We start from the raw sequence: 14,893 nt of genomic DNA, 5'->3' as shown, positions 1-14,893 counted from the left end.
CTGGACTATCACCACCATGGCAAAGGAATAGGTGCATGAACTGAATCACAATTATAAAACAAGCATCATCAGATTCTAAGACCAAGATATTTTCACTTCATACTCAATCTAAAAGCTTATCTTCCTCTTCGACCAAGAATACTCCATTTGAGAGTAGCAAATGCCAAACTGGAAGTTTATGGAAAACTAAAAACAAACCGCTACCTCTTTGGTCACTTTGCTGTGCCAGCATTTTAACTATCAAATTAATCAGTAGAAAGTGTTATCTCTTTTCAGCATGATCATCCATGTTAAAAATATTTTTGTCCTTGCCTGTAGACCAATGCGAGAATGTTGAGCATGGTGGCAACATCAGGGTGATCATGTCCCGACGTTTTTTCCAAGTCCTCCAGGGCCTGCTTACATAGTGGTACAGCCACCTCATAGCGGCCTTGTGAAGCATACTGTATGACCAGATTATGAAGGGTGCGTAGACGTGCCGGAATCTCATAACCACCTTGTTGAGCTGCAGCTACAGCTGCCGCACTGCTGCGTCCCTGGGGTACTGATGTGTGAGAGAGAGAGAGAGAGAGAGACAGAGACAGAGACAGAGACAGAGACAGAGACAGAGACAGAGACAGAGACAGAGACAGAGACAGAGACAGAGACAGAGACAGAGACAGAGACAGAGACAGAGAGAGAGAGAGAGAGAGAGAGAGAGAGAGAGAGAGAGAGAGAGAGAGAGAGAGAGACAGAGACAGAGACAGAGAGAGACAGAGAAGAACAGCAGTTGGGAGAGCGCATCCCTCTGCCAGGCTGAACAGTTTATGTTTTGCATCTCACTGATGGGCCGTATCTGCATTCGGACCTAAACCAAAATAACTTGCCCACCAAGCTTCATCCGAATTCATCCACAATGTTTTGAAATATCATTCGAGATATCGCTTTGGCAATATCTCTCAATGGTGAAGAATCACTTTAAAAATTAATAAAATTCTCACATCTCGGATGCGGGTCTTCACCAAAATCGAATCAATTGGTCCTCACACATCCAACCTGTCCTCCAAGTTTTGCCCAAATCCATCAATAACTTTTTGAGATATCATGCTATATATCGTTTTTTGACCTATCTCTCAATGGTGAAAAATCACTTTTAAAATTCCAGTATCCGGATCCAGATCTTCACCAAAATCAAATAATTTTGTCCCCGTCACACATCCAACCTGTCCACCAAGTTTTGTCCCAATCCGTCCATGACTTTTTGAGATATCCTGCTCACAGACAAAGAGAGATGGACAGGGGTGAAAACATAATCTCCATCTAACTTTGGTGGCAGAAGTAAAAAAGAAAAGGCTAGTTCCTGATAATATATTGCAAGGGAAACAAAGGTTTGGCTCAGAACAACAGTGCTGTACCTGCCAAAGTTCCTGCATCTGCACCAAAAAAACAGAGTACCTGCATCTGCATCATCATCCTCATTGGGAAAAAGGTCATCAAGTGACTCCTTCGATGATGCCATATCCTTCTCTTCCTGGTGAGTAAACAAAGGCATGTCATTAGGAAACAATCAGCACTCAATGTGCACGTGAACTTAAATATGTGGCAGAACCTCAAAAAAGCAACAACAGGCTGTTAATTCACAAACCTATGGATGGTTGTATTTCTTTTCTTTTTTTATTATTCCATTAACCTAAAGAAAATAAATTATTGAAATAAACTTAGAATACTGCTATCGAGACCAATAGTTTTCACAGAAGTGTTTCGTCCAATTTAGTAACATCTTTTCTTTTTTTTTAACAGGATCCAAGGCTCATGCAAGGTGCTGCCAAACAGATCATCCATGCAGACAAATACGTGTAAAAATTCCAGACTGGACTTCAGAAAGCAACAGCCTTGAACTTTTGATGACTGGCTGACGTTGAACTTTTGATGTTTTTTTTTTAAGATTCGGACGTATTCATAACGAGTTGGTCGTATGCATAACATATTAGTAATGGACACAGAACGTTTCGTTGTGTTATAGATAACTTATACCAACGAATGCTGAACCTGTTGTCGGCCTACACAACCGATGCCCAACGAGTCTAACTTCGGCATAGCGCGTTGCACGCATCGCCGACGATGTCGTGACGTAGCCTATTAAAAGGCTGACGCACAACGATTCGAATCATAACTGCCGTAAAAATGGAAGTGACAACATCGCGGTCACACCTTGGCGATCTTGCCAGCGTATGCCGACCTAAGAAAAATGTGTCTAAAACGTTGGGGCACGTCAAATACGGTATGAGTAAGTTTGGTATACGTGAGTAGAACGCTAAAGTATGCTATCATACGTCGTAGTAAGTAGAGTACGTCAAGAAATTTTAAACATGTTCAAAATTTTACGACGTACTCGGCGTATGACACACGTTCCGCATGCAATGGGGATACGTTTTACACACGATATGTGGACGCTTACACACGTCCACAAAGGCTACTTATAAGCTACTCATAAGTCGAAACACGTCGCGGTAATGTCTTTTTTACGCGAAACTTATTTCTAATTTATGTTTGACGTGCTTTGAACCAATTCTTTACGTAGTCCCAACACACATCGACGTATGTAGACGTATTCCAATGACGTCTTCCGGTCGACAAAAAAAAAAAAATGAATGTGTTTCTAGCTTACAACTGCCATATAAAGACGTGTTCCCAGCGGTTTTGGGAATTGGTATATAAAAATGCTGCTCATAAAAGGGGAAGTCAACAGTGTTTTCGAGTTCCTTTTTGAGTCGATGTCCATGTCAGCAGTAACAGTATCAGTATTAGTATTATTATTATTAGTATTAGTAGTAGTTTGTTCATGTTGGCAGTAGTAGGTGAGTGTGAGGGGGAGGGTGTGGGTTATGATGGATCGTCCTTGCGTCCGCGTGTCCACCGGTAGGTTCATAGGCTGCCACTCAACGATTTAAATGGCTGTATCTCCACTATTGAAAGTAGACGCTTGCGCTCAACAATTGGATTTTTTTTACACTCAACGACTTTTAAACGGCACCACTCTGCTATTTTCATTGTTTACAATGAACGATTTTAATTGCTGTCACTCGCCTTTGTTTTTTGACGCTGGGGTTTTGAAATTTGAAGCGTTTCTTCTGAACGTGTTAAAACGCTCAAACTCGACTATTTTAAATAGACGCTGCCGATGGACAATTGGAATCATAGCCAAGCTAGACATCGAAGTGTGAACATCCTCGTCATGCCGAAGAAAAGTTTGAAGAATGCTGCAAATAAGTGTCCTGGCCGTGGCCGTGGACGCTGACGCAAGGACGATCCATTATACCGACGTCTTTCAGCCTATGAGTAACTTAAAAGTAACGTCTGTCGATGTGTGGCAACGATCGCGTAACGTGCCAACAACACGTTAATCATAGGTTAGAAATAAGTTTCGGGTACGCTAAACATTACCTCGGCGTGTCTCAACTTATGATTAACTTACAAGTAGCATGTGTTGACGTCTGTCAACGATCGCAGACCGTGCATACAACTTGTGGCCAGCGTAGCGGAACGTGTGAGTCATACGCTGGCATACGTCGTGAAATTTCAAGCATGAAAAAATTTGAGGACAACCGAAAAGTACAACGTTTAAAGCCAACGTACAATGACGTATGGCAGTGTTTTTCAGCGTGCTCTCAATGTTAACAAAACTTACCCATAACGTATTCAACGTGTGCCAGCGTTTTAGAAAAAAAATTCAAAAATCGGCAAACGTTGGCTAAAATGTCAAGGTGTGACCGGGCCTTAAGTGACATCACTATTCAGAGCAGTCTAGGTAGCAGCAACACCAACTTCAGGGCATCACTTTTCTCTCCGCACTTAGCCTGGCAATGAAGGAGAAATTTCCTCTTCCGCGTGGATGCCAACCTATGGTTGTTTGTCCGTGCTCTATCCTTCAAGTACTGAGCATCAAACAAGGAAGCAGCACGTACCATTTTTAAAGTCTTTCACAAGATTGAACCAAAATTTGAACCGCTGACCACCCGGACGAAGAGCGAACGCTCTAACCATACCATTACACCACTGAGTCTGGTGCCAACATAGCTGCAATGATATTGCAACCTAACATTTCTTCATACACCTCTGTCTCTTTCATTTGACTTTGATGTCCAACATCCCTTTTGTCACTTTTTGACCCCATGAAGAATTTAAGAGCCTTTCCACAGTAATGGGTAACCATTGTGTTACATACATCGTCCACATTAAGTGTGTCCAGTTTATCTTGCAAATGAGGGGAAATAAAAGACTGACCCCTCCACCACTGGAATCCAACAGTAAGAAGATAATCTAACCCGGCACAATCTATTGATGGGGTGTTCAGTCTTCATTAACAGAAATGTAACAAATGTTACATTGACATTCAAGTTGTTGGCATTACCACAGCAGTTATTTTTTTCGAATCAACTGAATATTAATTATAGGTTGTGGTCAAGAAATGCTATTCATATATATATATATATATATATATATATATATATATATATATATATATATATATATATATATATATATATATATATATATATATATATATATATATATATCGTAGGCTCTCGTATATAGCGTAGGCTCTCGTAGTGATGATTATTAAACGACCACTGACTGGCTCAAAGCCTTCTGTAACAAACGTGACTTTGGACTGCAATCGGAAAGCCAGATTTTTGTACAGCTTTTACGGCGATATGGACTTACCACTAATGTTATCCTTTGTTACACATTTGTCATTTAGGTTGTTATGTTATCACAAAAATAACAAGACCATATTTTTAAAGGTTGTGCAGCTTGAGCATTTTGTTTCCTTCATGACGAATTGACCGATAGCATAACGTTTGTTGCTCTGTTTTCAACCCCCCAGCATTCACATTAAAGTATATTTTTTGGCAAATTCTAGGTGTGGGATATCATAAGTAGGCTTTTTACACATATAATCTAAACCAGTCTCAATCAAAAACGTATGTGTTCATATAAAACTCTTGGTAAATCTATTTAGTTTTTAATATAAAACACTTAAGACAAAGATTTATTCCCATCACAGTGAATAAAATTTTATCTACACGCTTTAATTTTAGGACAATAGCGGTTTTGCTATAAATAGTATATTGTTACGGCTGTGGAAATTCGCATTACACCATAAAGAGCCCTCAGGTCAGATATCTTCATAGGTATATGTAGTTCGCCCAAACCCGTTGTCTAGAGGGAATTTATGTGATCCATTCGGGCTGCGATCCTCCAGTTAGCCATTTTTCTGTTCTATCTTTTATTTCAAACACACAGCATCTCAACAACCACGCCATCCCCATCACAGCGCCAACCACACTGCAACCACGCCACTTCCACCATCTACGCTACTACATCTTCGCCACTACGTCCGCTTCCGAACGGCAAACAAAGGCGCCAAGGAGGGAACTGTGAGGATGCGCAGGTATCCCCGCCTGTTTCTTCCGTTTGACTTCCCCGCGCTGTGGAGTGGAGGAGGGGCGATGCAGGTCAAATGTCAGAGGTCATGTGAAGGAGGGGTCTCATTTTGGGGGAATAATTCCCTGGCCCAGAGCCAAAAAGACAACCCCGGCCCCCGCACGGGGCGGGGTGGAGGGAAAGCATGAGGGAACGCCTTTTTCGGGAACCCTCTCGAAGGAAGGTGGAGCCGAGAACGGGGCGGGGCGAAGGGCGGAGCCCCGCGCTATGAAAAACGGACACGGGCGGGGCGCTCGGTCGCCTCTTCCTCTTGAGCCTCTTCCTCTGTCGCCTCTTCCTCTTGATCCTCTTCCTCTTGAGCCTCTTCCTTTTCATCTTGGCTGGTGGTCTGGTTGGTCTTCGGGAAGAGGTCCTGCGCCCGCGCCTTGGCAAGTGGCCCTGTCACAAAGGCACGGACCGGAGACGCGGGAGCGCCAGTAGTGAGGTGGACCTGCGCGTCTGGATGGGGAGTGCCGGAGAGGGTTGGCCGGCCGCTAGAGAGGTCAGGGCCAGGCGCGACCACGCTGACGGTCGCGGGAGAGGGACTCACCAGCCATAAAAGGGAAGTCGCGACTTCTTTCTTTCTTTTCCTTCCTTTTTGTATAAATGTGTGTGTTGGCGCCGTCTGTGAAGTAGAACTGCGCAAGTGTTGCCGTGTGTCAGTCGTATTTGGTTGTAGCTCTGCATCGTTTCTTTTGTTACATTTGCTTTTTGTGCATAATTGTATGGCTGTAAATACGTGCCTTCCATGCTTGTCTGTGTGTGCGTGTGAATAAAATGCTTGCTTGTTGAACTGTTCCCGCTCTGCTTCGTCTCTTTTCCTTTTTATTGACCCTCCATCTTGCATCATGGAAGGGGTTCGTAGTGGGTACAACATCCCGGTAATTAATCTGAACCGTCCAGGTCGAAGATAACACCACTCGGTTATCCCGATAGTACGGAACGGGCCGCCCAAGCGGCTCATGTCCGGAGTCGACCTGCGGCGAGGTACGATCGCCCGGTTTACCATCCGCGTGGGTACTTAGGTAGGTCGAGTTTGACGAACAACCCTATCCTACGCGGGTGGCCGATTGGCACGATTGTGGTGAGGTTGAAAGGCCCACCTGTGACTAGCTCCCGACGTTGGTCCGAGAGGGTCACGACAGAATTGTCCGTCCGGTGGGCGACATGCCGCGATTCGAGTTACGTGGCCGTTCGCACGCCGGCGGGCATGAATTCGCAACAATATATATATATTGTTAATGAAGACGTTAATTATTGTTAATATCTGTTAATGAAGACGGAACACCATATATATATATATATATATATATATATATATATATATATATATATATATATATACATACACATACATACATACATACATACATACATATATATATATATATATATATATATATATATATACATACACATACATACATACATACATACATACATACATATATATATATATATATATATATATATATATATATATATATATATACATACATTTATATACACCTAAAAACATGTTAGTGCTATTCTATGGATACCTCAGGAATTCTGTGATAGCTCCTGAAGATAAGACCCTTAAATGTAGCATATTACTGTGGACAGCCCATAAAGTCATGTGGACCACTGGCATCTTAAGACAGGATGTCAGGGCATAGGGCCTCCAGCAGACACTTTGATGATCATGCAATTTTGCTGTCCCCTCACATCTGGTCTTCCTCCACTCACTCTGTTATCCATCACTCCTCAAATGTAGTGGCCTACAAAATTGTTCAACAATCTACTTCTAGCCCATTTTCCAAAATCTAGGCTGTCTGCTCACCTTTGCCCCTTTTTAATGATTTCCTGCCAATGATTGAACAAGCTTCCAACAGAGATCGAGTTCGAACGCTCCTCCATGCATTCCCTCAAACTGGTAGCTCATTTCTCTTGTCTCCCAGCAAATATACAACTCTGATCTTTATTGCTCCCACCAATTCATCGTTGGTTTAATTGCCCTGAATTACTATTGTTGTTGTTGAACTTTTTGCCCTGATCCTTGATAGAGTTTTTGTTTTGTTTTTTTTTAAAGAAGAAAAATAAATCAAACTACATGCTGATATCAAGGAAATCACATCCAGGAGAAATAAATGGATATTCACAGTAGTAATATGATGCCAAGCAAGTAAAATAACTAATATAGACACAAAAAAACTGTCTGACGTGACAAGTGGACACCTGTAGGAACAAGGCTCAGAATGCAGTCTCACCGAGGGCGAGTTGTTATCGTCGTACTTCTTCATCTGGTTCATAAACTCCAGATGCTTCTTCTCCTCCTCAAGCTGTGCCACTTGCTGCTCACTGAGCTGTAAGCGCTGCTGTGTATTGGCCAGCTCCTCACGCAACCAACTGTTCTCCTGGCACAACCGGCGCACTTGAGCACGCAGCTTTTGCTTCTCCGACTCCACTACACTCAAGTGGTTCGTCAAGGCAACCATTACCTGAAATATCACAGAAACAGGAAGCACACTGTGTTGAACAGACTTGTGAGAGTTCCTATTCAGTGCATTCCCATGTGGCATTGAAGATTTTGCTTCTTAGCATAAACTGCCACTGAATTGATGGATTTCATTAGATCCCAAGAGGAAAAAAAAATGCAACAATTATATTTCATGATGCACAACTTTTGAGGACCTGTGCCTCTCCAAGCCCCAGCTCAATCATCTCCAAAGATTTGCGGATGATGTTGGCTTTCTCTTCCACCACACTGCATTCATCTTCCTTTTGCAGGCATCCCAGTGTATCCAGCAGGCTCTGTAGGATCGAGTTGTGCTCATTACGTAATGTGTCCAGTCCTTGGATAACAGCCTTTGTGCTAGAGATTATCTCATCTTGAGACAACCTCTCTGTCTTCTCTTCCTTGAGTGTCCGTGCACCAGACATTGCTGTGTTTAACTTCCTGCAAAGCACAATCACATCCAAGCAGTGTCATGCTGGAAGTTAAACTTTGAAATCATCTTTATATTTCATAAAAATTAGAGCCCACCACCACTTCCCCCAGACATTTCCCCAGCCAAAGAAAACAAACAAACAAAAAAAAAAAAAAACACCACCATGAAATGATAAGCCAAATGATAATTCAAACTTATAAAAAGGTTACATGCTCACCAATGATACAAGACACCAGGGTTCCAAGACATGACAGGTAGAGCCTAAAGTTGTTGCTTTGACCAAATGCAAACCCCATGCAAGTTATAATTTGTCCACTTTTGCACATCTTGTAATATATTTAGACAAGAAAAAAAATTATAAAAAACGAACATGGTGACATTGCCACTCATACCGACCACGTTTCGTTCAGAACAGTTTCAGCATGGCTCGGATATGCTACAAGTTGCTTTTTTATTTGGCCATTAGATTATGGTAATTGCTCAACTCAAATGTTCACACAGCATGTCAAGTGCAAGTTACACATGAGTTACCAAAATTGTAATTCACAGCACAATACTTTGCCCTGCAACTGAAAATGATCACCCTAAAAATCTAGGACAGCACTCGGTAGAGTGCATAGTCTTACCTCACACGCTCATTCTGAATAAAAACTAGTTATCAAAACATTCTGAAAAAAAACATCGTTAACTGAGCACACGACTATGATGGCCCATATACCCGTATGATCCATTCACACGATCTTACCACATACATTGCTATCATCATGGGTGAGAGTGCAAAACTTTTGAAAAAGTTCTTTTGAAAGTACCGAGCGAAACGACTCCGTACTCGGGGGGGGAGGTTCCGGGGGCAAGCGCCCCTGTAAAATCTTTGGGAAATTGATGACAAAATATGCATTTTGGGGGTGATCCTGCCCAAAATGTAACAAAAAAAAAAAACTATGCAGATGAAAGTGATATTTGGAGAATAATTTTTTTCAGTTCATTTGTGCAGCATATTATCATTAAATAAATGAATACCACATAACTTTCCAGGACTTTTAATGCAAAGTGTTTAAAGGGGGCGGGGGGGGGGTCACATGTCATGTACTACAGTGGTTTACCAGAATCACTCTCGCTCATGGTGCAAAACCAGAGCATTCACTACCCAGCTATCACCCCCCCCCTTACGTTTTCTGGGCATACTGGACAAGTTAACGCCAATGTCTGCCCCCAAAAAACCTCACCTTTCACCCATTGTTGCACACTGGTGGCCATTTTGATTCGATTATATTTCATGAATTATGTACGTTTTTGAGATCGGTTCGCGAATGCACTTTATGTATTTACTAGCAAAGGTACCCGGCGTTTGTGGGTAACCCAAGGTCGCCCTCCCACCCCTCCCTCCAGACTCCCACCCGTTCCCCTCCCTCCTCCAACCTCCACACTTCCCTCTCCAACCTCCACCATTCCCTCTCCAACCTCCATCCTTCCCCTCTCCCTCCTCCATCCTTCCCCTCTCCCTCCTCCATCCTTCCCCTCTCCCTCCTCCATCCTTCCCCTCTCCCTCCTCCATCCTTCCCCTCTCCCTCCTCCATCCTTCCCCTCTCCCTCCTCCAACCCCTGTAAAATCTTCCGGTTCCGGTTTTGAGACTTCCGGTTCCGGTTTTGAGCAGCGAGAGGTCTCCTTTGGGGCTCCCTGCTGACATTCTCAAAGCTAAGTTTCCGGCTGTTATTTGTCCCGTTTTAACTGTTTAATTTTCTCACCTACATGTTACTGTGTGTTGCTAGTTCGGTTTTGTTTCAAAAATCGTGCTATTTTGTGAGTATTTTTGTCAACGTTCTTACCTGTGCTTGAGGCCTAGGCGTAGGCTTGAGGCCTACCGGTTCCACTCGGTGTTCGATCGTTTTTTTTTTTTGTTGTTTGTTTTTTTCTCCCCATTACCTTCATTTTCTATCCTCCCCATTACCTTCAATTTTGATCCTCCCCACTTTCCAAACATCCCCCATTCTCCCAACTAATCTCTTTCTTATCTAAAAAAAAAAAAAAAAAAAAAACCTACAACAACACGCTCACCTTCTCCCGATTCTGCTTCTTCTTCCTCTTAACTTCCTCCTCGTCTTCCTCGATTTTTTTTTTTTTTTTTTTTTACACTTCCATGACCTAATCTGTTGAACTCTCTCATATATTAATATTAACAACAAAAAAAAAAAATATATATATATATATATATATATATATATATATATATATATCCACCCAACAACAACAACACGCTCACCTTCTCCCCTTCTCCCGATTCAGCTTCTTCTTCTTCCTCAACTTCCTCCTCGTCTTCTTCCTCGATTTTTTTTTTTTTTTTTTTTTACACTTCCATGTCCTAATCTGTTGAACTCTCTCATACATTATTTTTAACAACAAAAACGATCTTATAATGCTTCATCTTCCTCTCTCACACATGTGGTACTCTTTACTGTTTCACAATGCACAACTCTTCTGCTATTTTAACAGACTGCTCTCATTTCGACCTCTCCTTCATTCCTTGCCTAAAAAAATCCAACGATTACAGCGCTTCTTCTCTCCATGCTCTGAATTCGCCTTCATTGCACCCATCAAGAATTGTGTTAAATCGCATCTCTGACCTAAAACTTTTAAAAACCACAGTTTGCCATGGATGCTCGCTTTCCATCAACCATTCTTTTTTTCCAAATTCAGTGCCAACTCACCCCCCTCACCCCTCACTCTCACTCTCAAAGCAACCATCCCACTCTTCTCCCTCCAAGCCCCCCTCTCACCTCTCTCAAAAATCCCCCCCTCACCTTTCTCCCACCTTTCATCCCCCTCACTCTACCTTCTCAAAGTTGCCCCCCCTCTCATCCACCAACCTGCCTCCCTCCACTGCCCTCTTACCTCCATCTCTTCACTCCACCTCCTCAAATCCTCAACTGCCTTCTTCCTTGTCTCTTGTCCCCCCTCTCCCCCAGCACCACAGAGCCTTTTCTCCTCATTCGGCCTCCTCCCCTCGCTGTTCTGCAATGCCCCACACTCCTTCAGCAACCCTCCTTACCTGCCCCCCTCGTCCCTTGTCCTACCCTCCCCCTCCCCCTCCACCTCCTGCACCCAAAGCCTCCTCCCCTTCCTCTTCATTAAAAGTGTGGACCTCAAATATCCGGGGCCTTCGCTCAAACCTTTCAGATCTTTCCATACAGGTTGCCACTGACAAACCAGACATTATCTGCCTAACAGAAACTTTCCTCTCCCAAGACGTGTCTGACTCCCAAGTATCTCTCCCTGGCTACTCCCTCTTACGGTATGACAGACCTGAGCCTCGTCCTGGTGGAGGTGTTGCTCTTTTCATCAAAGACTCTATTCCTCACTCTCCATGCACTGCTCTCACTCCCCCACACCCCCAGGAATACCTCTGGCTTCGGCTTCGCCTCCACTCCCACCTCATGTTTATATGTGTACTGTACCATCCACCGAACAGTGATGACTCCATCTACATCTCACTATCCGAAAACATGGACCATCTTCTATCTTCTCATCCAAACTCTCTCTTCCTCTTATGTGGTGACTTCAATTGTCATCACGCCAGTTGGCTAGGTGTGGGTACCTCTCTCACCTGCCATGGCACCTCAGCAAAAGCTTTCTGCGACTCATTGGGACTGACTCAATCGGTCAACTTCCCGACCCGGATCTCAACCAATGGTACTCCATCTCTTCTGGATCTGATTTTGACAAATTTCCCTGACAATATCTGCTGCTCTTCCTTCGCTCCAATTGGTTCTTCTGACCACGTCCTTGTTAAAGTGGACATCTCTCTGGCTGTTATCAGAGAACCACCTCACCGCCGTCGAGTCTGGCATTTCACTCAAGCCGACTGGCAGGGTCTCCGAGCAGCCATCAAACTTACAGACTGGTCTCCTATCACTACTTTCTCAAACATCAACTCATCCTGGGAATTCTTTCAAAGAAACTTGCTCTCCCTCATGCACAGATTTATCCCCTCTCGTGTTCAGTTGTCTTACCCTTCCTCCCGCCCTTGGTTTACTGAAGCTTGTGGCGAGGCAGTTGTCCTGAAACAACTTGCCTTTGCCTCATGGAAAGCAAACCCAACTGAGGGCAATCTCAGTTCTTTCCACAAAGCTCGGAACAAGTGTGTATCTACCCTCAGGAGAGCCAGAAAACAACATCTTTCTCATCTCAAGTCTGAACTCTCAAACCTCTCTCCCTCCTCAAAATCCTGGTGGCGTTTAATCAAATCTGTTTCTGGTGTATGTTCCCCCTCCATCCCCTCCCTTACCTCAAATGGCCGCACTGCTGATTCCACACGTGATAAAGCTGAATGTCTAAACTCGGTGTTTGCAGCTAAATCTTGTGTCCTAAACCCATCACTATCTCTACCCACTTTACCCAGTCGCACCCAACTGTCCCTGGACTCTGTATCCTTTTCTCCTGACAAGGTGGAGAGCTTGCTTTCAAACCTCGAGTCAGATTCTGCAACTGGTCCAGACGGCATCAGCCCACGTGTCCTCAAAGCCTGCTCTTCTGCTCTTGCTCACCCTCTCTCTGTTCTATTCACCCTCTCATTTGCCCAAGGTCATCTGCCATCTGCTTGGAAATCTGCTAACATCACTGCCCTGCATAAAAAGGTGCAAAAACAGATCCCTATAACTACAGACCAATCAGCCTTCTCCCAATCATCAGCAAGGTGATGGAATCCATCATCGCCTCAGATATGAAATCCTTCCTCTTCTCCAATGGCTTGATTTCCAATCATCAATTTGGTTTCAGACCAGGTCACTCTACCCTGGATATGCTGCTTCTGCTCTCCCATCAATGGATGGAGGTCCTCAATGCCAGACAGGAAATCCGAGCCGTATCCCTGGACATATCACGTGCTTTTGACACAGTCTGGCACCCTGCCCTACTCACCAAACTCTCTTCCCATGGTATTCAAGGCCATCTCCACTCATGGCTCGCAGACTTCCTCTCCTGTCGCAGTCAACGTGTGGCCCTAAATGGAGTTCTTTCATCCCCTCTTCCTGTGCAGGCTGGAGTTCCTCAAGGTAGCGTTCTGGGCCCTGTTCTTTTTCTGGTTTTCATCAATGATCTCTCGGACTCTCTGGAAAATCCTCTATTTCTCTTTGCCGACGACTCCACCCTCTGCCGTACCATCTGTCATCCCTCAGACCGGCAAGCAGCAGCTTCTTCACTCACTGCAGATCTGGATAAAATCACAAACTGGTCCAACACGTGGAACATGTTTTTCAATCCAGACAAATCTCACACTCTCACTATGTCTCTTCGAAAGGACCGTTTACAAAACCCCCCCATCCACTTTCTCAACAATCCTCTGGAAGAAGTCTTTTCTTTCAAGCTTCTAGGTCTCACTATCTGCCATGACTTTCCTGGGAAAGTCACATTTCCAACCTCGCCTCAAAAGCCAGTCGCCGACTGGGAATCCTCCGTCGTGCTAAGTCCTTCCTCGGCCCTCTTGAGCTCCTGACCACTTACAAAGCTTTTGTCCGTAGCCTGATGGAGTACTGCTCTCCCCTCTGGGCTGGTGCTCCTGCCTCCCACCTTTCTCGGCTTCACGCTGTCGAAACCAGGGCATTTAAGATCATCGGCATCTCCTGCAATGAAGCTGAGTCTTTGGGCCTCTCACTCAATCACCGCAGGTTGGTCGGTGGTCTTTCTGTCTTCTACCGACTCCTCTCCAGCCTTGCCCCCCTGCTCTCTCTAGAATTTGTCCCCACCACATTTCCACAGGGCGCTCAAGGTCCGCCAACAACCCCCTTCTGGTAAAACTACCAAAATCACGAATCACTGCTCATCTTCACTCTTTCATTCCTCTTTTTTCCCGCCTTTGGAATAAACTTCCTCACTCTATTCTTTCCCATTCTTCCCTCCAGGCTTTCAAAACAGCTGTTCACCACCACCTCTTATCTTCCCCCATCCAAATCCTCGATCTTTTCTACCCCCGATAATCCACCCAAGCCCACTTCCTTCATTTCTCCTACTTTCCTTCCTGAAAGTCCCTGAAATGTCCATCTTCTCTTCGCCATGTTCCCCATCCCATCCCCATCCCTCTCCCTTCCACAGTTCACCTAATGTGTCTGTTCCCCACTGTTTTGTCCCTTCCACTCCCGCCCCTCTTGTCTCATGCCTCCTTGCTGTGAGTTGTGTGTTAGCTCTCATACGAGCCTCGACCAAGGTATACAAAAAAAAAAAAAAAAAACCACCACCCTTGCCCTCCTCCAACCACCACCCTTGCCCTCCATCCTCCAACCACCACCCTTGCCCTCCCTACTCCAACCACCACCCTTGCCCTCCCTACTCCAACCGCCACCCTTGCAGGTTTAGCACATGAGAAACTATTTTGGTGCGGCTTTAATGGCAAATCTCCAGGGGAGGTTAAAATTGGTAATGTTCTCCAAAAAGAGCCTGCCAGAATTAACAATTCCAACCACCCCCTCCAGCAGGGGACAGTAAACACACACTCTATGCCATGTGT

At 44.4% G+C, this 14,893-nt stretch overlaps 1 protein-coding gene across 18 annotated transcripts in view; it reads right to left on the bottom strand.

Moving 5' to 3' along the window:
- Positions 1 to 14,893, bottom strand: part of KLC4 (kinesin light chain 4) — a 232,257-nt gene that overhangs the window by 117,149 nt on the left and 100,215 nt on the right. For 17 of the 18 annotated variants that reach the window (XM_085888200.1, XM_085888197.1, XM_085888193.1 and 14 more), the window contains 4 exons: positions 8,140 to 8,404; positions 7,716 to 7,946; positions 1,435 to 1,510; positions 313 to 544 (listed from right to left, as the gene is read on the bottom strand). In XM_085888200.1, the coding sequence (XP_085744326.1) occupies positions 313 to 544; positions 1,435 to 1,510; positions 7,716 to 7,946; positions 8,140 to 8,388 (788 nt within the window). In that variant the 5' untranslated portion in view covers positions 8,389 to 8,404. Of the gene's footprint in view, positions 1 to 312; positions 545 to 1,434; positions 1,511 to 7,715; positions 7,947 to 8,139; positions 8,405 to 10,223; positions 10,248 to 14,893 lie in introns of those variants that run through there. The other variant, XM_085888198.1, reaches the window with a different exon arrangement.

Source organism: Eptatretus burgeri, chromosome 7 (assembly GCF_056783735.1).
Source record: "Eptatretus burgeri isolate ZD-2024b chromosome 7, Ebu_testis_v1, whole genome shotgun sequence".
In the NCBI taxonomy this organism is placed as follows: Eukaryota; Metazoa; Chordata; class Myxini; order Myxiniformes; family Myxinidae; genus Eptatretus; species Eptatretus burgeri.
This window is presented reverse-complemented; position numbering and strand designations above follow the sequence as displayed.